General features: G+C 45.6%; 1 protein-coding gene across 2 annotated transcripts in view; it reads right to left on the bottom strand.

The window, feature by feature from the left end:
• Positions 1 to 26,581, bottom strand: part of SLCO3A1 (solute carrier organic anion transporter family, member 3A1) — a 378,033-nt gene that overhangs the window by 88,864 nt on the left and 262,588 nt on the right. For both annotated transcript variants that reach the window (XM_006867113.1, XM_006867112.1), the window contains exon 3: positions 10,008 to 10,106. In XM_006867113.1, coding sequence (XP_006867175.1) covers positions 10,008 to 10,106 — 99 coding nt within the window. The remainder of the gene's footprint in view (positions 1 to 10,007; positions 10,107 to 26,581) is intronic.

The raw sequence follows: 26,581 nt of genomic DNA on the forward strand, positions 1-26,581 counted from the left end.
ACTAGATGTTGTCAAGTCGATTCTGAGTCCTGGCAAGCCTATATAAACAGAGTCAAAAGGCCCCATCGAATTTCATTTACTTCGATGCGTTAAATTGCAAATAAATTTAGAGATTTAGAGGAAGAAAGATGTTGAACAGAATGGGGTGGGGCACAGGCTGAGCACAGGTCTGTTTGCTTCAGGGGACTATGAGGGGACTGGGTTAACCCCTTCTAGTCATCTGCCTGTTGTTGAGTCTGCACTGGTCCCTGGCAATCCCATGCTTAAGAGAACGAAGCACGCCTACTCGTGGGTCCTCTCCATGATGGTTGGGATGTTTAGGCCACTGTGGTTGCTTCTGCAGTGTCTTACAATCTCAGGGTTCATCCTCCGCACGACACCAGACAGTATCTGCTGTGAGCCACAGAGTTCTTTCTCGTGGGCTAACTGCTAACAGTAGATCATCAGGCCCTTCCTAGTATGTCTCAGTCTGGATGCTCCACTGAAACCTATTCATCATGGACCACCCTGCTGGTGTTTGAAATACCAGGGGCATATGGCTTCCAGCCTCACAGCAACCTACAGGCCACCACAGCATGACAAACTGCTGTTGCGCGGTTTACAACTCACGTCAACCCCTCTGTACAACAGGACACAACACTGGCTGGTACTGCACCGTCCTCACAACTACATCTGAGTCCACTGTGATTGTCACTGTGTCCACCTGTCACATTGAGGGTCTCCCTCTTGTTCACTGACCCTCTCCTTTACCAAGCATGATGTCCTTATCCAGGGACTGCCTCATCTGATAGTATGTCCAACGTATGTAAGATGACGTCTCACCATCCTGCCTTTAAGGAACATTTTTGGTTGTTCTTCCAAGACAGATTGGTTTGTTTTTCTGGCAGTTCTTGGTTATTCAATATTCTTTGCCAACTCCATAATTCAAAGTTATCACGGCTTCCTCTGGCTTTCTTATTCATTGTCCAACTTTCTCATGTATGTGAGGTGATTGAAAATATGGCTGGATACACCTTAGACCTTAAAGTAGCATCTTTGCTTCTTTGCACTTTGAAGAGGTCTTTTGCAGAAGATTTGCCCCATACAGTAGGTTAACAACAAATTTACCAGTTGGTCATTCTAGACACTGAGAAAAGTTGCTGTTTCATGCTTGGGAGACTGCGTGCGGGCTAAGGAGAAGATCGGGAACACCCGGGCAGTCAGAGGAACTATACCTTGGGTACACCGACAATGGGGAAGTCTACCTGTCACAACACGGTCACATTGAGCCTGGCTTTGCACAGACATCTATAGGTTGAGAAAGGTTTCCTTCTCCACCGGACCCATTTTCCCAACATGTCCACTCTTGGAATCCAACTTTCAGAGTGATTTTGTTGGGTAAAATGGTCAAGTTCTTGACAGTCGTTTGCTGTCTGTTGAAAGCCAAGCACACCTATGAGGCCCATTGGGATTTCCAACTGTTTCCAAGGTCTGTTACCATTTTAGGGTCAAAATAAAAAGTCACTGAGAACATGGTTAAACCAATTTAAAACTAACCCACCCACCCACCCAGGAGAAGGGCCAACTGAGGTCACTGAGCGCTTCTTCCAGGACCATGCTGAAGAATAAGGGACTAAGGATCTCTGGACACTTTTTCTTTCTTTCTTTTTTCGTTCATTTTCCTATTTATTTGGCCAATTTTGTGGAACTTTGGCTATGGGACTCAAGAATTCCAAGAGTATCATTAAGTTACAAATTTTAATTGAACCAAGAGGGGCTGAAAATGGCTGGCAGTGTGGAAAGAGCAGGATGCCGGCCACTGGGCTAATTACTCCAGCAGGAAGGGAGCTGGCAACAACCCCCAGCCCTCAAAGTGGCAGAGCTGGAGGCTCTCAGCCTGTTGACCTTTCTCATGAAGCAAACAGACGGCTGTATTTTGTTCCAGCTGCAAATGCTGTCTGTGGGGCCAGTTAGTGTGCACGTTAGGGCAGATCTGCTTGGAGGTTGTAGCCAGCCGGCCCAGGTCATCATAGCAAGGCCTTGCACATGGAAGGGGACAGCCTTCTGGCCAAATTCCTGGAGAGTTTCCATGGAAGCAAGTTGCTTCACTAAGAGTGGGGCTATGGATCCAAACAAGCCTGGGGTTTGAATTCTTGCTCTGTCTCTGACCCACTGTGGACAAGAGGCAACATAAGCGGTTTTCAGAATACCTGATGTCTATTGTGTAATCACTTCTATATATTCGGCTCCGTGAGAAGTGTTTTATGTGATTAACTCACACTCCACTCACAGGACTTCTGCACCCAAGATCACACAGGTTATAAGGGACTCAGCTGAGATTCAAACAAGGTCTAATTCCAGAACCTCAGCTCCTACTGTTGCTGGTTGGCCTCATCCTTGCGTATTGTCAAATCCATGGTCATAGGTACACGGTGACTGTAACATGCCCTAGCCCGGCGTCATCTTTGTGATGGAACCCATTCCTGTGGGGATCACGTCAGTCCATCTCATTGATGATTGTCCTTGATTTGATTAAGTCTTCTACTTTACCCAGCATGAGGTCCTTTCCTAGCAGTTGGGTTTTCCTGGAAAACAGAAGAAAGCTGGAACTCTTCATGGCTGCATTGTAACCCCTCCTCTGTGAAATGAGGAGAGGGCGGACCTTCCACTGGAATGTTTAGTTCAAATGAAGTGATAAAGGCAATGTCTTAATGAGAGCTCCAATCATGGCAGATATTAGTACTCCTCCTTTAATAAACACAAAAGGTAAGGTTTGTTGATTTGCATAGGTAGGGACACATACTCTGCTACCTTGGGCCTCTTTTTCCAGGCACAGCTCTCAGCTAAGCCATAGATTTATAGAAATCTTAGTAAAAACAACAACAACAACAAAAAACAAATAAAAGATCTCCTGGAGGCAGCATCATCTCTTTCCTTGGGAGTCAGAGGAAGACTCGATTTCTCCTAAGAAGAGGATGAAGGAGCAGCCACCTCTGAATCCCACATCTAGGTGTGGCCAGAGGGGCCTGTGGATCTCATCCACCATACCTGCCAGTGCCTGGGACCAGCCACCTCTCAGCATCCCCGCCGCGTCCACTCAAAGATGACAACCAGGCTTCCGCAGTGGCCTCTGCCTTTGACCCTGCTGCTTCCTCCACTATGAGGCCACCTGGGGACGCATATAGCCTTCTCCATGTCTCCCAGGACCCACCCAGGTGGCTGTGTGCAGGGCACCTAGAGAGTCATGCTTAAAATGCCATACACAGGGTGGGCAGCCCTAAAGAGGGTCTCTGTTTAACTAGGTGAGGAAGAGACAGCTGTCATCCTGAAAGGATTTACAATCAAAATAGAGGAGTTATGGTGTTGTTATAGGATTTAAATTGGACTGTTAACTACAAGGTCTGTGGTTTAAGCCTACCAGCTGTTCCTCAGGAGAAATAGGAGGCTTTCTGCTCTCCTAAAGATTTACATTGCTGATGTCCGATGGATCTTGGCTGAAAGCAGAGAATATCAGAAAGATGTTTACCTGTGCTTTATTGACTATGCATAGGCTTTCAATTGTGTGGATCATGACAAGCTATGGACAACATTGTGAACTATGAGTATTTCTGAACACTTAATTGTGGTCATGAGGAATCTGTCTATGGACCAAGAGGCAGTTGTTCAAACAGAACATGAGAACACTGAATGGTTTAAAATTAAGAAATGTGTGAGACAGGGTTATATTCTTTCACCATATAATCTTATATGCTTGCAGAAGCTGGACAGTGAATAAGGAAGACCGTAGAAGAATTGATGCTTTTGAGTTGTGGTGTTGGAGGAGAATATTGAAAGTGCCATAGGCTTCTAAAAGAACCAATAGATCCATTTTGGAAGAAGTGCAGCCAGAGTACTCCTTGGAGGCCAAGATGGCCAAGCTTCGTCTCTCATACTTTGGACATATTGCCAGGAGGGCCCAGTCAAGGGAGAACGGTATCATGTTTGGTAAGGTGGAGGGTCAGAGAAAAAGAGGAAGACCCCCAACGAGAAGATGGATTGGCCAAGTGGCAGCATCAATGGACTCAAGCGTGGCAACAGTAGTGAGGTTGGCCCAGGACCAGGCAGTGTTTCGTTCTGCTGTGCATAAGGTTGTTATGGGTCGGTACTGACTCTATGGCACCTAACAACAACAACACAACATTTACAGCCTCAGAAACCCTATACGGGGGGTACTATGGGTCAGACTCGACTCAATGGCAGTGGGCTTCCTCAAACTATATCCCAGATGCACTCACAGACAGGGACATGTTTCAGTCACAAGACTGGCAGGTGAACAGTGCTGGAAATGAGAATTCTGTGTCTGACTCCCTGCGTATTGTGTTCGTCTGCTCTCTAGTGGCAAAGAGTAGCGCCACGCCTCACAGTCAAGTCCCTTAGGAAGCAAACAAAGGCTGTGACTCACAGTGTCCAGTGCTTGCATTCCCAGAAACAGATGGGGAAGTCTGCTATCAGCTCATCAGGGGGCGGTGCCAAGAACAAGATGCTGGGAACAGAACTCAGAGGCACCCATCTGTCTTACACACTCGAACGCATCGCATAGCCAAGGAAGCCTGGATTCATGGATAAAGACTCTGCAACCATGAGAGGTTGTCTGGGGAAAGACACTGACCAGAATAGAGCAGGGTGTCATTCCAGGCTGAGGGGATCCCTGTGAGTGGGCCACTACACCCTCTCTATGCCCTGTGGGCCTTCCAGGCACTGAGAAAAGATACTGTTTTATTCTCAGGAGGGAATTATGATGTGGTTGCAGCCTAGATGGGTTTTAGCCTAGATACAGACACCCATTGGGTAGACCCCTTGCCCTCTCTGAGGCTGTTTCCTCATTAGAAAAATGGAAAAGGTGGAAGACAGTCAAAGGTGAGGTTCATTTTGACTCTGATATTCTGTAAGTTCCCTGATGCCCAAACAACCCAAACCACGGCTGTCTAGTAAATTCCAACTCATGGTAATGCCATGTGGTTTAAAGCAGAACTGCTCCATGGATTTGCTTGGATGTACTCTGGTAGCGTAGTGGTTTCGAGTCAGGCTGCCAACCTCAAGGTCAGCAGTTCGAAACTACCAGCAGTTCCGTGGGAGAAAGATGAGGCATTCTGTTCCTACAAAGATTTACAGCCTCGGAAACCCTGCGCAGGGTCGCTATGAGTAGGAACTGACTCCACGGTACTTAACAACAACAACTTTTTACAGAAGCATTGGCAGGCCTGCCTTCTGGGGCACTGCTGGGTGAGTCTGAACCTCAGACCTTTCGGTGGTTGTTGTTAAGTGCTGTGGAATAAGTAACTCACAGCCACCCTGTACAGCGTTTCCGAGGAGCAGCCGGTGGGTTTGAACTGCTGACCTTGCAGCTAGCAGCCCAGTGTTTATCTTACAACACCACAGCAGAGCTCCAGTGCAAACTATGTGCATCATCCAAGGACCCTAACACCCTGGTAATCCCTAGCAATCTGGGTCCTGAGTCAACGGAGTCAGCACTGGTCACTTGGTGGTTACTTGGGGTCTCCTGCCTGGCTGGCCCCATTGCACTGGATACTGACCTGCCCAAGCCCCTTGGACCAGTCTTGTTTTGTGCTGCATGTGGATGTCCTGTGTTTCCTAACACAAAAGGCGGCAGCTGCGTCTGACTATGCTGAGCCACCAGCCCACCCCCACCCACCCACTCACTATGCACAGGGTCCAACGTGCCAGCCCACCGTTGGACAACAACTGCCCTCACTCACCACCTGCACAGATGCTGCACTTTAAAGGAATATATAAATTAGCTTGCATCCGATTTCTTGTTTTCCACTTGGAAATTTGTAACATCATTAGCTACAAGTAAATATATCAGTGGGATTAATGGAGTGAATCACAAAGTGACTTGATTGGATTTAAAACCACATTATTTCTTTGGGGTGAATTAGTAAATTTAGCACTGTCGAGACAGATGATGGATGGAGGCCCCAGGAAGCAGAGTTCGTATTGATCCTCAGAATAGATCGGCATGGGGGTGGGGGTGGGGGTGCGACAATGGCTTCCTGCACTCCGTATTCAGAGATAGAAGCCGTGACTTCTGCACTCACTGAGCTGTGCAGACATGCACCGTTCTCCTTTAGCGACCATGAGCGAGTGGTAGTCGGTGTCTACCATGGCTCCCGATGAATCCCGCCCCTCCTTATTTAATGCCTTCCTGAGTCTTGAATGAGGACTGGAAAAAACGATCCAACTTGTAAGAAACCAGGTGCAGCAGAAGTTGTGAGATGTGACTTCTGAGATGATGTTATACTCTGATGGACCACTGGCACCTGGGCAGGTCAGTTCTCATGAAGAGAGGTTCATGAGAATGACCTTGGAAAGACATCTTCCCAGATCTGCATGTGAGTGAGTTTAGAAGGGTAAGTCTACCTTCCTGACTCCCTCAGGTAAGTCTTGGGACTGGGTCACCATCTTGACTGTCGTCTCCTGAGAGGTCTAGGCCAGAAGTTCAAACTTAGCTGCTCTTAGACAGAAGATTCACCGAAGAAAACACCATGAGGCAATAAAGGTTTCTTGTGTTAACCGAAGGCCAGAAAAGCTGTGGGAATATCATACAGGAAGAATGCAAAAAGTCATTAAGAAGACAAGAGAGAAGGAAAAGATCAAAGTGGATGTCAGCAGAAACTCTAAAACTTGTTCTTTAACGTAGAGATGCTAAAGCAAATTTAAGAGCTGAATAGAAAATAGATACCTTGAGAAGACAAAGTCAAACATTATAATGAAATGTGCAAACACCTGGAGGTAGAAAACCAAAAGGGAAGAACACGTTCGGCATGTCTCAAGCTGAGAGAACTGAAGAATAAATTTAAGCCTCGACTTGCAATATTGAAAGGTCCTGGTGTGGCGCCATGGGTTAATGTGCTGGACTGCAAAGTCGATTTGAACCACAAGGTTGGCAGTTCAAGCTTACCAGCCACTCCTTGGAAACCCTATACAAGTTGCTATGGGTTGGAAACGACCTGACAGCACTTTACAACAATGGGCAAACTATTGAATAATGCAGAAAGCATGAAAAAAACAAAATGGAAGGAATACACAGAGTCACTGTACCAAAAAGAAATATTTCATGCTTAATCATTTCAAGAGGTAGCATATGATCCAGAGCCAATGATACTGAAGGAGGAAGTCCAAGGCACATTGAAGGAACTGGCAAAGAACAAGGCACCGGGAACTGATGGAATAGAAATGGAAATCTTTCAACAAACTGAGGAGGCACTGAAGGCACTTACTCATCTATGCCAAGAAATCTGGAAGACAACTAGCTGGCCAACTGACTGGAAGAAATCTGTATTTGTTCCTATTCCAAAGAGAGGTGACCCAACAGAATGAGGAAATTACCGGACAGTATCATTAATATATGCAAGTAAAATTTTGCTAAAGATAATACAGAAATGGCTGCTAGCATACATTGACAGAAAACTTACAAAGGTTTAAGCCGGACTCAGAAGAGGACATGGAATGAGGGATATCATTGGTGACATCAGCTGGATCTTGGCTGAAAGCAGAGAACACCAGAAATATGTTTACCTGTGCTTTACTGACTGACTACATAAAGGCTTTCGATTGTGTGGATGATGAGAAGCTATGGATAGCATTGCGAAATATGAGTATTCCAGAACACTTAATTGTGCTCATGAGGAACCTGTATGTAAACCAAGAGGCAGTTGTTCAAACAGAATGAGGGAACACTGAATGGTTTAAAATTAGGAAAGGTGTATACCAGGGTTATATTCTTTCACCATACTTATTAAATCAGTATGCTGAGCAAACAATACGAGAAGCTGGATTACATGAAGAATAACATGGCATCAGGATTGGAGGAAGGCTCATTAACAATCTGCGATATGCAGATGATACAACCTTGCTTGCTGAAGTGAAAAGGATTTAACATACTTATTGATGAAGATCAAAGACCACATCCTTAGGTCTGGATTGCACCTCAATGTAAAGAAAACAAAAATCCTCACCACTGGACTAATAAACAACATCCATATCAATGGAGAAAAGATTGAAGTTGTCAAAGATCAATGCTCATGGAAGCAGCAGTCAAGAAATCAAACGATGTATTGCATTAGACAAATCTGCTGCACAAGACCTTTTAAAGAGGTCTTTAAAGGTGTTGAAGAGCAAAGATGTCCGTTTGAGGACTAAGGTGCACCTGATCCCAAGACATGGTATTTTCAATAACCTCATATGTGTGTGAAAGCTGGACAGTGAATAAGGAAGACTGCAGAAAAAAAACCTGAGTTATGGTGTTGGAGGAAAATATTACCAAAAGAACAAACCAATGTTTGTGGAAGAAGTACTGCCAGAGTGCTCCTTGGAAGCCAAAATGGCCAGACTTCGTCTCTGGTACTTTGGACCAATGATCAGAGGATATCATGTTTGGTAAGGTGGAGGGTCAGTGAAAAAGAGGAAGACCCCCAATGAGATGGATTGGCAAAGTGGCAGCATCAATGGGCTCAAGCTTGGCAACCATTGTGAGGTTGTCACAGGATCGGGCAGTGTTTCGTTCTGTTGTGCAGAGGGTTGGTGCTGACTTGATGGCCCCTAAGAACAACAATAGCAACAAATAGTTAGCAGTTGCCTGCAAGTCAATTATGACTCATGGCAACCACATGTTAGAGTGGAACTGCTCTCTAGGGTTGTTTTCAAGGCTGTTGTCATTAGGAAGCAGGTTAACAGTCTTGTCTTCTGAGAAAGGAGAACGATGCTCAAACCCTCTGGGTGGGTTTGAACTGCCAACTTTTTCAGTTAGTTCTCCCAGGGACTCGTAAGGTTTGAGCAGTTTGTTGTGCAGTACAGAAAATGATTGTGCTTCATGGCCCAGGCAGCATGAGTGGAAACCACGTGGTCATTTCTGAGAAGAAGTTTCAGGAGCCGGTGTGAAATTTGTCACTATTAAGTTTCCTATATTTCTAAAGCAAAGCGTCAGGATGAAACTTTTGTGAACTAGGATCCCAGAGTAATAAACCAAGTCTCATGTTCCTCAAAACCACCAACCTGTGGTGGGTAAGTACTATGACCCCAAATTAAACTTTTATGCTGTGTAAAACCACTTTTGGGGGACTGTGTTTACCATAATAGAACCTAGCCCATCTTGACCAATGCTATGTTGAGTTGTAGAATCATGGGTGGGAAAGAACCAGGGCAGTAGGAGACAGACATCTGTTCTTTCTGCTAAGAACACAGATGTTTTCCTTAAAATGTTTTGTGGTAGAGAATACCTCCTTGCAAAGACCATCACAACAAGAAGGGTTTTCAAATATCCTGTCTCGATGAACTCATTCAGACTCTTATTTCCAAATTACATGCTCTAACTTATAGCTTAGGAAATGAGATCTCCAGAGAGATTAATGAGCCAAAGTTCAGTAAATGGATGTAAATGGCAGGCTTTTCCACATCAATCCTCTTATTCACTTCTTTTATTAGTTCTTTCTTGGAAGGGTCTCGCGGGGGGGGGGTTGAACTGTAGCTACAAAAAGTTTGTGGAGACATGGAATTAAAACATAATGGAATTGTTCCACAAACTTTTTGAAGCCCACTCATATAACTGTTGTCATCGTTAATTTACAGACTAGGAAAATGCAAATTGTAGGGGTAAAAATCAAGCCTAGAAGGTTATTTCACCTTTTGTTAGGTATTGCTGCTACTGTGAAGTGCCAACGAGTCAATTCCAACCCACAGAGACCCTGTATAGGGTTTCCGGGGAGCAGCTGGTGAGCTTGAACCGCTGAACTATGGTTCAAAATGACTTTGCAATCCAGTTCATTAATCCACAGTGCCACACCAGGACTCAAACGTGAATCGAGGTCTTCTGAACCAATGTCTTTTTCTTTCCATCACAGATACCAACCGGTTACAGAAGTGGCTGCATTAAGGTTGTAGGAAGGTTCTATAACCTACAGGCTGAAGTCTCCTGTATGAGGATAGGAAATGCTGATTGTGATGACTAACTACTCAGATGCAATCCTTACCTGTGTCAATGAAGACAGCATCCACATAGATTTTGGTACAGAAAGAGCCCAGGATAAATCCACAGGCTGGTCCAAATACCAGCATCGTGAACAGGATTCCTGAAAGAAGAAAATGAAACAAAGGTTAGATAAAATAGCAAAGACCTTTGAAAGAGGACACTCATCAAAGTTCCTGGAAGTTATCTGGTGTTGCTCAGATGAAATGTCTTGAGCACACCAAGAGCATTATAGGAATTTGTCTAAAAAATTCTAGAGGAAGAAAGCTGGTACTTCTGATTTTGCGAAACGCTACTGAAGCACAGGACGTGGGGTGAGTCAACAAGTATTGCTACTAGGATTCAAGCCCATATGTGCAAAGGTTTATTTCAAACAAAGCATGTTTAGACATGTTTCTATGTTAAGTGGACGGCTGCAGACAGAGCTCTCAGTAATATATCTGTCTTACTTTGTTGTGGCACTGGAGAATCAGCACTAAACTGTGAACTACAAGGTTGATGGTTCGGCAGTTGAAACCTACCAGCTGCTCCCGGAAACCCTACACAGAGTAGCTATGAGTTGCAACCTACTCACTGGCATTTTGCAACAACAAAGTCTCATTGTTGTTGTTGTTAAGTGCTGTTGAGTTGGTCCTGACCCATAGAGACCTCGTATAGGGTTTCCAAAGAGCAGCTGGTGAACTTGAACCGCCAAGCTTATGGTTCAAAGTGACTTTGCAGGCTAGTGAATTATCCCACAGTGCCACACCAGGACTGCAAAAGTCTAATTTTGTTGTTGTGAAGTGCTGTTGAGTCAATTCTGACCCATATTGACCCTGTATAAAGTTTCCAAGGAGAGACTGGTGAGCTTGAACCACTCACCTTACAGTTCAAAGTGACTTTGCAGGTCAGTACATTAACTCACAGTAGCGTAGTGGTTACAAATCGGGTTGCTAACCTCAAGGTCAGCAGTTCAAAGCTACCAGCTATTCCATGGGAGAAAGATGAGGCTTTCTGTTCACATAAAGATTTATAGGCTCGGAAACCCTGTACAGGGTCGCTATGAGTCAGAACTGACTCCATAGCACATAACAACAACAACAGCCACTCCTGGATGCCAAAAGTCTAATTGGGTTTGCTCTCCAATTCAAACCATGGTTTCTGAATGGATCTGCAGGACCCGTTAAATTCAAGGCAAATAGGTTATGGTGACTGTTTTCTGAGACTCCAAATCTTGGTAGATTTTCTCAAAGAAAAGAGGATAATCATGGAAGTGATCATGAACATGATCATGAAGTGATCATGGAAATGATTATGAATATGTTTTGTTTTCATTTGAAAACTGCATTAGTGAGAAAATGTCCAGGAAAGTTGTGCCAAGGACTTTTTTTCACCATGACATTGTACTTGCCATTCTGTGAGGTAGTTTCATGGGAAACCTTATTGTGTTTACCTTAAGGCCTTGATCCTGATGCTTCATACTTACTTTTACTCCCCAAACTTATAGAACACTTAAAAAAGAACATGACTGGAGGATGCCCAAACTGTCGTTTTGAGGTGGTGTACACTGAAGAGCACAGAATTCTTTGGGGAAGGGTAACTACCACTTTCACAAGTATATGTTGTTAAATGCCATGGAGTTCTGACTTACAGCAACTCTATATGCAGGGTTTCCCTGGAGTGACTGACTGGTGGATCTGAACTACCGACCTTGTAGTTAGTAGTCTAGTGCTTATCCTACAGCACCATACCAGGTTAAGGATATGTCAAGAAACAATAGCTTCATATTTTGATACTTTTTCTTGATAAAGGTTTCGTGATTTTATAACAATCTTTTTTGACTGATCTTCATACATTACACAGGAATTCATAGAGCTAGGCCTCTACCTTGCATGCTGTGAAGCAAGTTTGAATCATAATTAAATCTCCTTTGTCACAAACATTTTAAAAAGGTTATTTGTCATTGTGATTTTATATGTATTTGACTCCATGTAATTCATTTAATTTATGGTTAGTTAAGATTGCTCAACACATTTGCAAACTCAGGAATTCTTGTGAAGTGAGGAAAAAAATTAAGCAACAAATGATTTCAAATGTACTGAAATTAGTTGAAAATGTAACAAATGACAGAGCTGACATAACTGTATACTTTGGGAATATTGAATCAGATATTTGTTCATTTGAATTCCAGCCCCACTTTGAAGCCATTGTTGCTCTTGACCATTTCCATCAGCCTTGGGGAGATGTTGGCTCTGGGTCGGGCCATCAACCTGACTCCTCTGGACCCACGGGGTACAACAGAACTGCTCCATGTGGTTTCTGAGGCTGTGAGACTGATGAGGAGTCCTGCCATGGTGCTCGCTGTAAGATAAGCACTGCCCACAAGGTCAACGGTTCCAACTCCCCAAACTCTCCTCAGAACCCTATACAATAGGGTTGGAACCAACTCAACGGCACTTAACAACAACAATCGTCACGGAAGTCAATGGCCTCATCTTCTTCCTGAGGAAAGGCTGGTGGGTTTGAACTGCCCACTTCTCAGTTAGCAGCCCATTCGTACCCCATGGTACTGCCAGAGCTCCTTTCAGATGGACATAGAACCTGGAGTTTTCCACAAACCTTTTGAATCAGTCAGGGAATGGTACTGGGCCCAAACTAAAATCCTTGGGCTGTCTCCACTTAATTGGGTCTCGACTTTTGAGCTATTTCCCGACCGTTTTTTAGGTTTTAAAGATTGAGAAATAAGAGCGGGGACAGGTAATGGAAGGAGCATTCCAAGCAAGCAGAGGGCCAGATGGCTGGCTCGCGGTTCACACCAGCACCACGCCGAATCCTCTGCCACCTGTTCTCAGGGTTGGTCTGACCCATTCTGTGCTTTCGTGGTGATGTCATCATGAAACCTGTCCTTACGTTCAGTCTTTACTGAGTGCCATCTATGTGCCAAGCACTAGCTGAGTGCTCAGGGATTCAGCAGTGAACCAAACAGTTAAAAATCCAGGGCTCATTGAATTGGCAAATTTAAAAAAGAACACAAAACCAAAAACAATAAGTTGAATTGTAGAGAAGGAACCCAAATGGTTTATATTATCCCCACTGAAGGAAGGGGTATCTTCCCATCTTACAGACAGGACCCCAGAACCCACAGCAATCACTTGAAGACTCCCTGCAAGGGGCGTTGTTTGCTGAAAAGAGGAACGGAGAGAGGATGTCCCTGAGAGGTGTAAATTGTTAATACACTCAGTTAGTAACTCAAAGGTTGAGGGGTTGAGTCTACTTACAGGTACCTTGTAAGAAAGACCTGGCGATCTATCTCCAAACACCACTGAAAATCCTGTTGGGCACAGTTCGGACACACACATGGTCACCATGAGGTGAAATCAACTTGATGGCAACTGGTTTTTATATCACAGAAATGGGGCTCAACTCCACCTTCAGTAAAATCCTGCCCCGTGATGTGATGAGATCTAGAAGTTCAAGTGTCTCAAAATGTTGGAACCAATAGATCTGTTTTGGAAGAAATGCAGCCTGAGTGCTCCTTGGAGGCCAAGATGGCTAAACTTCATCTCTCATACTTCGGACATGTTGTCAGGAGGGAACAGTCACTGGAGAAGGATATCATGTTTGGTAAGGTGGAGGGTCAGAGAAAAAGTGGAAGACCCCTAACAAGATGGATTGGCCAAGTGGCAGCATCAATGGACTCAAGCATGGCAAAAGTAGTGAGGTTGGCCCAGGATCGGGCAGTGTATCGTTCTGCTGTGCAAAAGGTAGCTATGGGTCATTACCGACTCGATGGTACCTAACAACAACAACAACACCCAGTCAGAGATCCTCAATCCACAGACTGAAAACACATCACTACGGAGGGCAGCAGTAGTCACGTTGTGATATTAGGTCTCTTTTTTCATAACTTAAAGATTAAAAAAACCCTGGTTTGCAGAAAGTTAAATGTTAGACTGCTAATCACACAGTTGGCAGTTCAAACCCACCAGTTGAGAAACCCACCAGTTGAGAAAAAGGAGGTTGTGTATTCCTGTAAGGGTTTACGGCCTAGAAATCCAGAACAAACAATTCAACTTTGATTATAGGGTCGCTATGAATGGGAAGAGATTGGACAGCAGGGTGCTGGGTTTAGATTAAGATGACCCAACTAAGTTGAGAATGTTTGGAGATGTCATTAGAAAAGTGTTTTGGAAATGAAACTCTTCCAAGCAGTGGCTAGAATTGCGGGGAGAGGATCTTTAGTAGAGTGGGGTTAGGCATAGGGCAGAATTAGTCTTGGCCTTCATCCCCTGGGTGGAGGAAACTAGAAGGAAGAGATGGTGAGAAAGGGCTGGGGAAGTGGAGAGTTCCCATCTAAAGAGCTTAGTGGTTACGAGGTGGGCTGCTAACCTTAAGGTCGGCAGTTCAAAACTACCATCTGTTCCATAGGAGCTTTGTGCTCCGGTAAAGATCTACAGCCTCAGAAACTGTACACAGGGCAGAAACTCTATACAGGGTCACTCTGAGTCGGAACCGATTCCATGGCACACAACCACCACCACCAACATAAGAACAGGACTCCTGGTGTGGCGCTGTCGGATCAGCACTGGACAGTGAATCACAAGGTCGGCAGTTCAAACCCCCCAGCTGCTCCTCGGAAACCCTATACAAGGTTGCTATGAGTCAGAATTGACTCAACAGCACTTACACAACAACAATGTAAGCAAAGCCCCAAAGGCAGACAGATGAGGCCTGTGCGTCCAGGAAAATCCTACCTAAGCTGCAGGCTGAGGTGAACCACCAGTCAGAGTTGCAGACACTCCAAAGATGGACAGCCCATCAAGAAAACTGCCTGCTCAGAACGAAAAGAAATGGGCGTGCGTGAGAGACAGGATGCTACAACTACCTACAGCTAAATTCAAAAATTATAATGAAGAGCCAGGATGTGACATAGCAGATGTAAGGCTATGCCTTGAGATACTGACAACTGCTGTCCACAAGACACCAGCAGGGCTGGATGGGTGCTGAAGGCTGGGACACCCTGCACCCAGACGGCCTCCCCATCCAGCCCCTTCTCAGGTCCCCTTCTCTAAAACACCAAGCCTTTGGGATCCTGGTTTTCTCATTGATAGGACAGAGTTCAACCCAGTCCCCAAAGATACTTGATTGGACCCAGTAACAAACAGGAAGGGCATTTAGTTTTCCCCTCACTCAAAATCCTCCGTGGGTCTGAGTGGTTCCTCCTTAGAAAGATTTCAAAATGAATCTCTAGCAGCAAAACCTGTAATCGAATATTCTTCAAGTGACAATCCATTAGTAGAGACGTGGGGGCGTGGTGCCCCTCTTCACTTCAGAGATATCTTAGGGTAGCAACTCCAACTGGGCAGTGGTGAGGGCGTATCATTGGGTCTTTGCGGAATGGTTTCCCTGAGGGAGTGTAAAACAGGTTAAGATGATCTCACAGAACGGTACTTCTGGATTTGCTTCCTCGGCTTGCCTTCAGATTCATCCTGTCAGGCTTTGATTGCGTTCTTACTTCTTTAGCAAAACCATTTTAAACGTTCTGAGCAAGAAATGCATCCTCTGGTACTAAGAAACAAGATCCCTGTGTAAGGCAGCAAGTGCCTCCAGACCCGGGAAAGACTCTTCCTCAGCAGCCCGATGCTGCCCTCTACTGTCTGCCGTGTGTGAGTGATCCGGGAGAAGAAGGGCTCTGCAGACCCAGGAGGGAAACATGAAGGGACCCTCCTCTTAAATTCCTGAAGCATCAACTACTGTGTGTGCTGGGCTTTGCACATGTCATCTCCTGTAATCCTTCCAGGGACCATGAAGGGAAGCTTAATGCGCTCATTTCACAGCAGAAAAGCCAAATCTCGGCGTTCACCCCCAAAGTACAGTTAAAAAGCTGCATAGCCAGGATCTAAGGACAGGTTTCTTCACTCCCCTAAAACATACCACAAGGCACAGTGTGAAGTGGGACAGTACAGTGGTACCCAGCGGTACCACTTCCCAGTTCTGTGAACAATGAGCAAAGTATTTAATCTCCTCATGCCCCAGTTTCCACATCTGTAAAATGGGGCCAATATTAGACCTACCTCACAGGGTTGTGGTCAGGTTATTAATGAGCTGATATTTATAAAGCTCTTAGAGTCTCACCTACAAAAGTGGAAAAGATTCTTAAGAAAAACTCCTTTCTGAGTCTATTCTATGTATTTCAAGAAAGGTGGGTTCACAGGCCTTCCTTCTCTTTCCAGAGTGTGCTTTACCCCTAAAGGCATCAGGGGAGAGGGTCTGGGGGCAGGGGTGACCCCGAACCTCACCAGGACTCAGGTGACCTCACATCTGCTCCAGTTCTCAGGACTCTGTCTACGCCTTGCTCTGACGGCCAAGCCCATTTGGAGAAATCATCTGGCTTCCCAGAGATTTGACAAAGGGATCAGGGCATTTGAGAGAGAGTTGGGCTGCTAACTGCAGAGTCACAGGTTCAAACCCGCTGGCTGTTACATGGGAGAAACATGAGGCTGCCTGCCCACAAAGACTGAAAGTCTCAGAACCCTGTACAGGCTTGCTATGAGTTCAAATCAACTTGACGGCAAGAGGTTTTTGCTTTTTAAGGGCACTGTAAACACAGAACATCTGGGAACTTCTACTGTAAAAGTGTGACGTCTGTTTTGATTTACATTCAGGGTTGAGGCTCTCCGGCCTTGTCAGTAGCTGAAGTGTTTGGTTACCTGCCAGAGTGGGTTCAGACTTGCAGTAACCCCATGTGATAGAGTAGAACTGCCCCATAGAATTTTCTACACTAATCTTTATAGCAGCAGATCTGCAGTTCTTTCTCCCATGGAGCCTCTGGGTGGGCTTGAACTGCCAACCTTTTGGTCAGCAGCAAAGCGCTTAACCATTGTGCCACCAGGACCTCTAACCTTGCTGTTGAGTGCCATGGGGTGAATTCACACTCACAGAGACCCTGTGACATTTGGGTATAGGCTGTGACAAATCCATCAAGGAAATGACTCCCAGCAAGACCACCTGGTGGTGAGCCCACCTTTCCCCACCTATGTTATCATTGATAGGTGCCGCTGAGCCAACTTTCGTCTCATAGTGACACCAAAGTGGTAGAGGAGAAGTACTCCATCGGGTTTTCCAGGCTGTACCTGGTGTGGTGTTGTAGGATAAACACGAGACTGCTAATCTCAAGGCTGATGGTTTAAGTGCACTCTTTAGAAATCCTATTGAGGGTTGTGATGAGTCAGAACTGATTCAACGACACTTAACAACAACAACCTTACAGAAGCAGAATGCTAGGTCTTCCTCCCATGGTGCCTTCAGACGGCCAATCTTTCAGTTTGTAGCCAAGTGCTTAACTGTTGTGCCACTAGGGCCCCTTTCTCCCGCCCTACACCATACTTATTCAACTTGTATGTTGAGCAAATAATCTGAGAAGCTGGGTTATATGAAGAAAAATGTGGCATCAAGACTGGACAGAGACTCATTAACAACCTGTGATATACAGATGATACAACCTTGCTTGCTGAAAGTAAAGAGGACTTAAAACATTTACTGATGAAGATCAAAGAGCACAGCCTTCAGTATGGATTACATCTCAATGTAAAGAAAAGAAAAATCCTCACCACTGGACCAATAAACAACATTCTTATCAACGGAGAAAAAATTGAAGTTGTCAAGGACTTCATTCTTCTTGGATCAACTATCAACACTCATGGAAACAGCAGTCAAGAAATCAAATGACGTATTGCATTGGGCAAATCTGTTGCACAAGACCTTTTTAAAGTGTTGAAGAGCAAAGATGTCAGCTTGAGGACTAAGGTGCGCCTGACCCAAGCCATGGTATTTTCAGTAACCTCATATGCATGTGAAAGCTAGACAGTGAATAAGGAAGACTGTAGAAGAATTGATGCGTTTGAGTTATGGTGTTGGAGGAGAATATTGAAAGTCTCATGGGCTGCCAAAAGAACCAATAGATCTGTGTTGGAGGAGGTGCAGCCAGAGTGTTCCTTGGAGTCCAGGATGACCAAACTTCATCTCTCATGCTTCAGATATCATGTTTCGTAAGGTGGAGGGTCAGAGAAACAGGGGAAGAGCCCAGTGAGAGGGATTCACAAAGTGACAGCACCAATGGGCTCAAGTGTGGCAACAACAGTGAGGTTGGCCCAGGATCAGGCAGTGTTTTGTTCTGCTGTGCATAAGGTCGCTATGAGTCGGAACTGACTCAATAGCACCTAACAACAACAACAACAACACCATCTTCCTAACTGAGCACCCACCACCTTTGGACACTGAGGGGAGACAAGATGAACCGGACAAGAATTTTGTCCTCAAGAAGTTGGCTGCCTTATTGGAGAGACGTTCAAACTTTCTTCCACTCAATGAATTAGTCATCCAACGAACACAAACTGAGCGCCTACTGTGTGCCAGACACTGGGATACGGCAGTGAACACAGCAGACAGAATTCCTTCCCTGGGGAGCTTGTCTCTCATGAGGGTGAGAGGTTCTAGACAGACGTACATTGCACTGAGCTCTACATACTCAGCCCAGACATGCTAAGGGTTCCGTCATGGTGGTAAACAGAATAGTAACCCCCCCCCAAGATGTCCATGTCCTGATCCCTGGAATCTATGAATACATCAGGTGACATGGTGGTGGTGGGTATGTGCCGTGGAGTCCGTTCTGACTCATAGCGACCCTGCACAGGGTTTCCAAGGCTGTAAATCATTACGGGAGCAGAAAGCCTCATCGTTCTCCCACGGAACAGCTGGTAGTTTCGAACTGCTGACCTTGAGGTTCGCAGCCCGATTCGTAACCACTACGCTACATGGCAAAGGGGAATAAAGGCTGCAGATGGCATGCAGTTGCTAATCAGGTGACCTTAAACAGATTATCTTGGAGTCGTCTGAGGGCCCAATGCAATGACGTCCTTGCTGAGTGCTGTCACCTTGAGTGAATTCTGACTCAGAGTAGCCCCATGTGACAGACCGAACTGTTCTCTAGCTTTTTTTGGCTCTAATCCTTTTAAAAGCACATACCCGGGCCTTATCTTATAGAACCATTCATTAATAGCGCAGCACTTAACCACTGAGCCACAAGGCAGGGCTCCTTTAAATGTAGAAGATGGAGGCACAAGAGTCAGAACCAGAGGATACAGGACAGAGGACCACAGGGAGGAGGTACCATAGTAAAAACTGGACCAGCTGCTGCTGGCTTCCAAGATGGAAGGGTCCCTGAGCCAATGAGTGTGAGCCTCCTGTAGAATCCGGGAAACACAAGGAAACAGGTTTCTTTCCTGGAGCCAACAGAAGGAACCAGCCTTGTTGATTTTATCCCAGTAAAATCCATGACAGACTCTGACCTCAGAAACTACAGTTGTATTGTTTTTAGCTACTATGTTCGTGGTGATTTGGCACAGCAGCCGTAGGAAAGTAATAGGATTGCTAAGCAAATTTGAGGAGATGCTCCGTTAAACTGCAGGATTTCTTGGGGCTTATAACTGCTAATATTCACAAAAACCTCTAAGACCAGGATGTTGAATAAAACTTCCATGTAAATCTTTTGACCATGAATCCTTTTTCAGCATCCATTTCTCAGGCCTGTTGTTCACTGGTGCACACTCTAGACACAGGTGTAAACTGGAACCCCTCCCAAGAGAGAGGTGGTACCTTGTTTGTCTTTAAATTCCCAGCTGAGTGCAGTGCTGACACACAGTAAAGTTCACAGTCTGTTGGAAGGAAGTGGGAATGAGACCACCCGTTACAGCAGAGAAGCTACGCAGGAAGAAGCATGGCCTGCCCAATCTCACCCGACAGGAGACAGCAGAGCTGGGCTCCCTGGGCAGTGCTCTTCTCCAAGGTTCTGCACAAGCCTCGCTCAGTAGCCATGTAAACCTCTCTCAGTGCAAGGCAAGCAGACACTGCCCTGAGGTTTCAGGAAGGGGCATGTCAGACCTATTAACCTAGAGGAAGAACTTAGAAAACGCAACTATTGAGGTTTGCCGATTTAAGAAGAATTCTTTAACTTTCATCATTATTACTGGAAGTCCCTGGGTGACACAAAACATTATAAGCTTTCAGTTGTTACACAGAAAGTAGGTAGCTTGAGTTCATCCAGAGGTGCCTTGGAAGAAAGACCTAGCAATCTACTTCCAAAAAAGTCCATCACTGAAAAACATGGAGCACAGTTCTACTCCTACACACAGGGGGTCAAACGGACTCATTGGCAAATGTGTGTGTGTGTGTGTGTGTGTGTGTGTTTTAGGTCGTTATTACTTATGTATGCCAATTAATAAATACAGATTTCTGTATCCTAGTAGGAATGTGTGAGTGTGAGCGTACACGTAAGTATGTGAGTATTTGGAATGTAGCTGATTCTAGATTGCTTAAAGAAATGCAAAGACTGCTGCACACTTGTGTAAAACAGGTGTCAGCTACATCCTGCTGGGCATCTGGACTTACATTAAAGTCATCGCCATCCACACAGTGTGCTTCTGACACAAGAAAACACAGTGCAGTGAAGCAGATTGACACTTGTGGACACCTGATGGATGACAGAGTGTGCATTACAAAGCAGTGAAGGGAGGATGAACTTCATCCATAAATGGTGAAATGATGACAAAAAAATCATCCTGAATCCAACCTGACAACATGTTCACAACCAATTCAAGGCAGACTGAAGATCTACGTGCTGACAGCAACACAATACAACCTTTCTGAAGATATTAGAGGAAGTTGGGACAGGTAAACATACCTTAAACCAGGCTAATAAAAAGCACTGATCATTAAAGATTAAGAAACTGATTTGCATTAAAAAAAAACAAACTTCTATTTCTCAAAAGATCCTGTTGTTGTTGTTGTTAAATACCCTGGAGTCGGTTCCGACTCATAGTGACCCTACACGGGGTTTCCGAGGCTGTAAATCTTTATGAGAGCAGAAAGCCTCATCTTTCTCCAGTGGAACGGCTGGTAATTTCAAATTGACGACCTTGAGGTTAGCAGCCTGAGAAGCAGAAATGCGGAAAAATATGTGTGTAACATATCCTTTTATAACACACTTATAAGGATCAGAGGTTGCTATCCAGAATATGTGTTTGTTGTTGTTGTTAAGTGCTATAGATCAGTTCTCACTCAAAGTGACCCTGTATAGGATTTCTGAGGAGTGGAGCAGCTGGTGGATTTGAAGCACCAACCTTACAGCTTAAACCAACCTTGCAGTCCAGTGCTTACTCTACAGCACCACACTAAGACCCCTAGGACGTACAGAAACTGCCTAGACTACATATCTAGCATCTATAGAAACTGCTATAAATGAATGAGAAAAAGACAAACCAGTTGACAATGAACAGGAATCTTAGCAGGCATATTACAAAAGAAGTTCAAATGATCAATAAAGTGTGAAAAGGTGCTCAACTCATTAGAATTCCAGGGACTATAAACTAAAATCCCAGTGAAAGCCATCACCTCTTTAGCTGATTGAAGACTTGGACAACCCTAAGTGTTGGCAAGGATATGGGGGAATCTGGAACCCTTGCACACTACTGGTAGGAATGTAAACCAAACAACCACTGTGGAAAAAGTCTGGGTGATGTCTGAGAACTTGAGGATAAACTGATACAGCAGTTTGAACTCCGAGGTAAACACACTATATAAATATGCAAGGAGTCCAGTGATGGACCCTTCCTCTAAGCATCAAATGTGTGAGTGCACCAAAAAGGGCTCAGACCAGTTCCCAGCACACAGATTATTCCCACAAAATGGGAGCTGTTATTTAGTCTTCTCACTTCCGTTCCAAATGCCAGCATTTTCCTTTTCGGCTTTATGAGGAAAATGTCTTTTCCTCCATCCCCCAGGAGGCTAGGGGACAGGGAGGAGCCGTTTAGGTGCAGAGGTATCATGTGTTTCCTGAGAATTCAAGGTTCCTCCTTCACCTCTCTCTGTAAAATAGCCCAAAGATGGTCCCAAACAGTCCCATCAACACCTGAAATTCTATTACAATTGGTGATTCTGTGTTGGTTTGTGTGTGAGTTTTTAAAAATGCATTCTTTAAAAAATCTTATCATCTGTTTCCAGATTCTCTGTCATTAGTCAAGTCCTCATGTCAGGTCATTTAAAAATGTACACATAATAAGTTTTATCTACTTTTTGATTGCTTGGGCAATGGATGCCTATTTGAGAGAATCTGGTACATAAAGAAAGACATCTTTCTCTTGTTTCCTTTTAGGTATTCACGAGCAGGAAATCACTGGATTCCTCCCAATACATCTCCACATTGATGGAATCACCAAGGTTAATTTAAAAGGCAAAACCCCTTTTCTTCGCTTTTAAATTTAAAAATGCTCCTGGGAGAGTGATGTGAGAATTAATGAGATGCATAGATGCAGATGAGCATAGATCTGGGAGCTGGGCAGCAAGGGCTTACCTCTTGGATCTGTACATACTAGCTGTGGGACCTTGGAGTCCTGGTCAGCTACAAGAGGATAAGCACTGGACTGCTAACTGCAAGATGGTGGTTCAAACCCACCAGCCGCTCCTCAGAAACACTATACAGGGAGACTATGAGTCTGAACCGATTTACGGCACTTAACAATAACGCTTAGGGAAGTTACTCACCCCTGGGTCTCTGCACCTTCACCTGAGATAATAGGGCCCACCTCACAGGGCTGTTCTGAGGTTCCAATGTTATGGACAGATGACAAGGGCTTTCAATGGAACATAGTAATCACTCATTTTAGTGACTATTTTTAGAGTCACCACCCAGAGAGAAACACTGAGATCCATTTAGATAATCCCTTCCAATCTATTTCTATGCACATTTTAAAATGACCTGAAAGGACTCCCCTAACTCATGACAGAATATCTGGAAACAGATGATAAGATTTTCTAAAGAATGTATTTTTAAACTGCACATACAAAACCAATACAGAATCACCTATTGTAATGGTGTTTCAGGTGCTGATGGGACTGTCTGGGACCAGACATCTTTGGGCTATTTTACAGAGAGAGGTGAGGGAGGAACCCGAAATTCTCAGGAGCCACACTTGATACCCCTGCACCTACATGGCTCCTCCTGGTCCCCTCGCCTCCTGGGGTGAGGAGGAACTGAGGACACCACGATGCCATGGGCCTGGTTTCTTATGAGGCCACCTGAGCTGAGGTGTCTGTACTGGACACAAGGGAAGACCACACCAGAGAAGGCCTGAGGTTTTCTCTGGAGGAATCCTGAAGTCTGCGTGAATCAACTTGAAAACCTTCTCCTTGCTGCATCTTGCCAGGCTGCCATCAATAGGAGAATGCGTGGCCCTCTTTTGAAGGGGAGTCATACAATTAATATTTTGTTTAGGACTGGGTTACAAAAGTAATGAGTTCAGAAAGAGGAAAAAAACATCCTCCCACCACCATTCTGTGACAATCAATTTCTTCCATAGTTTTCTCTTTCCCTTGTGAAGTATTTCAGATCAAAGGATGAGTCTCATGGCTCTATACTAAGGTAACTATTTGTAATTTTTTTGTAGATGAAAAGTCAGAGGCTCAGCCAGGTTAATCAACTATCCCAAGGCTGTCACGCCGTCTGTGCAGGGCAGATGCGGGTTTAACTTCCATGTCTTGGGCTCTTAGAGACAAAACAGACAGGACATCAAAGACTAAGGTTACAGAATCAGTCAGACCTAGGTTGGAATCCTGGTTACACAAAAACCAACCAACCAACCAAAAAACAATGGTCACTGGGTTACGGTGACTGCAGTGTGTTTTGAAGTAGAACTGTCCTTTTTCAATGCTTGTGATCTTTTGGAAGCAGATCATCAGACCTCTCTTACATGTGTCCCCGCATGGATGCGTACTGTTTGTGCCGTTCAGGGATTCCTAGAATCCTGGTTATACTTTCTCATTTCTGAACGTCTTATGTCCCAACTCTGGACACAATGATACCAACTTGAGGAACACTGAATATAATACAACCATAGCTCCCAGTGTGTGGAGCATCCGAGATGCCTTCTAGAACTACTTCTGTGTCTCAGGGGTGATGGGATCAGGAGGGAAACCTGCCTGGCCCGCCTGCCCCAGGTCTAAGTCTCCTTTCCTCAGCTGGACTTGGGGGTTTTAACCCTGAGAAGGGGGGACGCTGGGGTCGCTGGGGCATGTTAACACTAGAGGGCAGTGCTGGCCTAGAAACAGAGCTAAACATTCTTATCCTTCCCTTCCCAACAGCCAAAGAAATCCTGTCATGGTGTTGATTTTCTGTCTTCCACTTGCCTTTCTCCTCACAATTCATACAAATGTATTCTTCCTTCCTAGAATCTGCAGGCTTGAAGTTCTCCTCTAAGAAGGAGTTTTCTGCAGCGTCTGAACAAACCATCATCCGTACACAGAATGAGGCCTGAAAAACAGGCATTATAGGTATTTACCCCTGCCCACTCCCAATGGTCCCACAACATTGTTTAGATTTGAGGAGAAGATGAAGAAGGAAAGGGAGATGAGGGAGCAACCATTTGTTGTTGTTAAGTGCCGTCGAGTTGGTCCCAACTCATAGCTATTTGTTGTTGTTAAGTGCCATCGAGTTGGTCCCAACTCATAGGGTTTCTGAGGAGTGGCTGGTGAGTTTGAACCGCCGACTTTGAAGTTCAATCTGACCTAATGGTTGAGTGTTTATTCTGTGATGCCACACCAGGACCCCATTAATGGGGTGACCCTTTACTGAGTACATACTACAAGCCCAGAAGCACAAGAGGGGCTCTTCTTAACAATGAGTTCATTGGTGTGGTTGAGTTGTACTCATTGCACAGTTAAAAAAGAATAAGGCTACTGCAAAGATCAAGTGGACTTTGCCCCTTCCCACAGCATGCCAGCGCTCACCTCTAGGGTAAGTCTGAGAATTAGCTCTCAAACTTTCCTGCACATTGGGATTGCCTGGGAACTTGAAAAAATACAAATGCCTAGGTTTCCCCAGAGCCCTGATGTGGTGCTATGGGATAATGCACTGGACTGCAAGGTCAGTTTGAGCCGCAAGTTCAGCAGTTCAAACCCACCATCACTTCTCAGAAACCTTATACAGGGTCGCTATGAGACAGAATTGACTCAATGGCACTTCACAACAACAACAAAGTTTCAGCATCCCCCCCAAGATTTTGATCTAGCTGGTCTGGGACCTAGCTCTCCCGTGATTCCAGGTACAGACAAGACTGGGAACCTTCAGCGATGACCTTGGCGGGGAGCTCGATTTCTGACGAACAAACACCAGCATCTTTGCCAGCGCTGACGCCATCAGCCAGTTAGTGCCGAGAATGCATGTGGGCTCGCCGGAGAACGGAAGGACAGGGCTGAAATCTGGGTCAGCCTGGCAAGGTGGAGGGACAGCCGGTCACTAAGTATGACCAAACTGAGGCCATCAGGCAGATACCGCGTCTCTCCGCATGCAGCTAGCCACGGCAGTGCCATCTGCCACCAAGAACGCAGCAGCCGGCACGCTGGTGTGGTCCTGGTGCCCTGCATCTCTCTGGTCCTCGGTCACAGTGGTCCACAACTCAGATTCTCCCTCTCCTCCAGGCTCCATTCAAGGTCACCTTCAAGACTACCTCCCCTGAGAGACCTTCCCTGACTCGTTCTTTGGGCTTCAGCCACCCCCTTCACTCTCCTGGACACAAGCACTGTTTATGGTCAAAGTGGCCCACATAGAAAGACCTACAGACCAAGACAGACTCTGGAGAAGGGCCTGGTGAGCTACTGAAAAGCTACCAGCGGAAACCAGGGGTCCAGTCTGAGACCTCTGATGGGGCGTGTGCAGGGACAGGCAGCATTTTGCTCCTTTGTGTATGGGGTGGCCACAATCAATACTTGAAGCATCTGTGGAACAATGTCCTCTGTTCCACAGTGGGAGGCAGTGCAGTCCTTTGCCTGGGAGAGGCGGGGCCCGGCCTGGAGAGGCGGGGCAGCCGAGAAGTACAGACAACAGTGCATCCAATGGGAGTCCTCCTGCAGGGAGCCAGCACACCAAGGCCCCTCCTCCAGTGCTTGGTTGTTGCCACTCCTGCTTCTATAATCCTGGCTCCAAAGCCTGCCCTTCATTTCCAGTCAGGGCCCGACCTGACTCCTTGGAAGAGATGCCCGCAAGGAAGAAGCCCGCTGCGGAGGTGGCCAGTCGCCAGAAGGGACTGCGCTGCCATCTCCTTCCCCTTGTGGGCTGGCTCCAGGCAGATCCCACAAGAGCATCCTAGGAGTGTTGGCTCTCTTCAAAGCACGTGAGAAGCACCCAGAGAAGAAACTGCTCTGGCTGGAAAAACGCAAAAAGGCTGCCAGCCGACTGTGGGTTGGAAAGACGTGAGCCTTACCCGCAGGGAACCGACCCAAGTAAACAGCAGGTTACACCTTCCTGGGAAGTCCACATCCTGTTAACAAGCCAAGTAGGTCCCAGAAGCTTCCTCAGGAGCCTTGCTCTGGATATCTCTGTCAGATCTCAACCTGGGCAGGGGTTGCCAGGCTTCCTCCTACCTTCCCCTCAGTGTCCAGCAGGGGGAAGTGGAGAGATGGTGGAGTCCAGGGTCTGGGTTTCCAATTCTGGGTGTTTGCTACTTCTCAGCAACCAGAGCCTGGGCTCCAATTACTCACTCTCTATTAGCA

The sequence above is a fragment of the Chrysochloris asiatica genome, unplaced genomic scaffold (assembly GCF_000296735.1).
Source record: "Chrysochloris asiatica unplaced genomic scaffold, ChrAsi1.0 scaffold00101, whole genome shotgun sequence".
NCBI classification, from domain to species: domain Eukaryota; kingdom Metazoa; phylum Chordata; class Mammalia; order Afrosoricida; family Chrysochloridae; genus Chrysochloris; species Chrysochloris asiatica.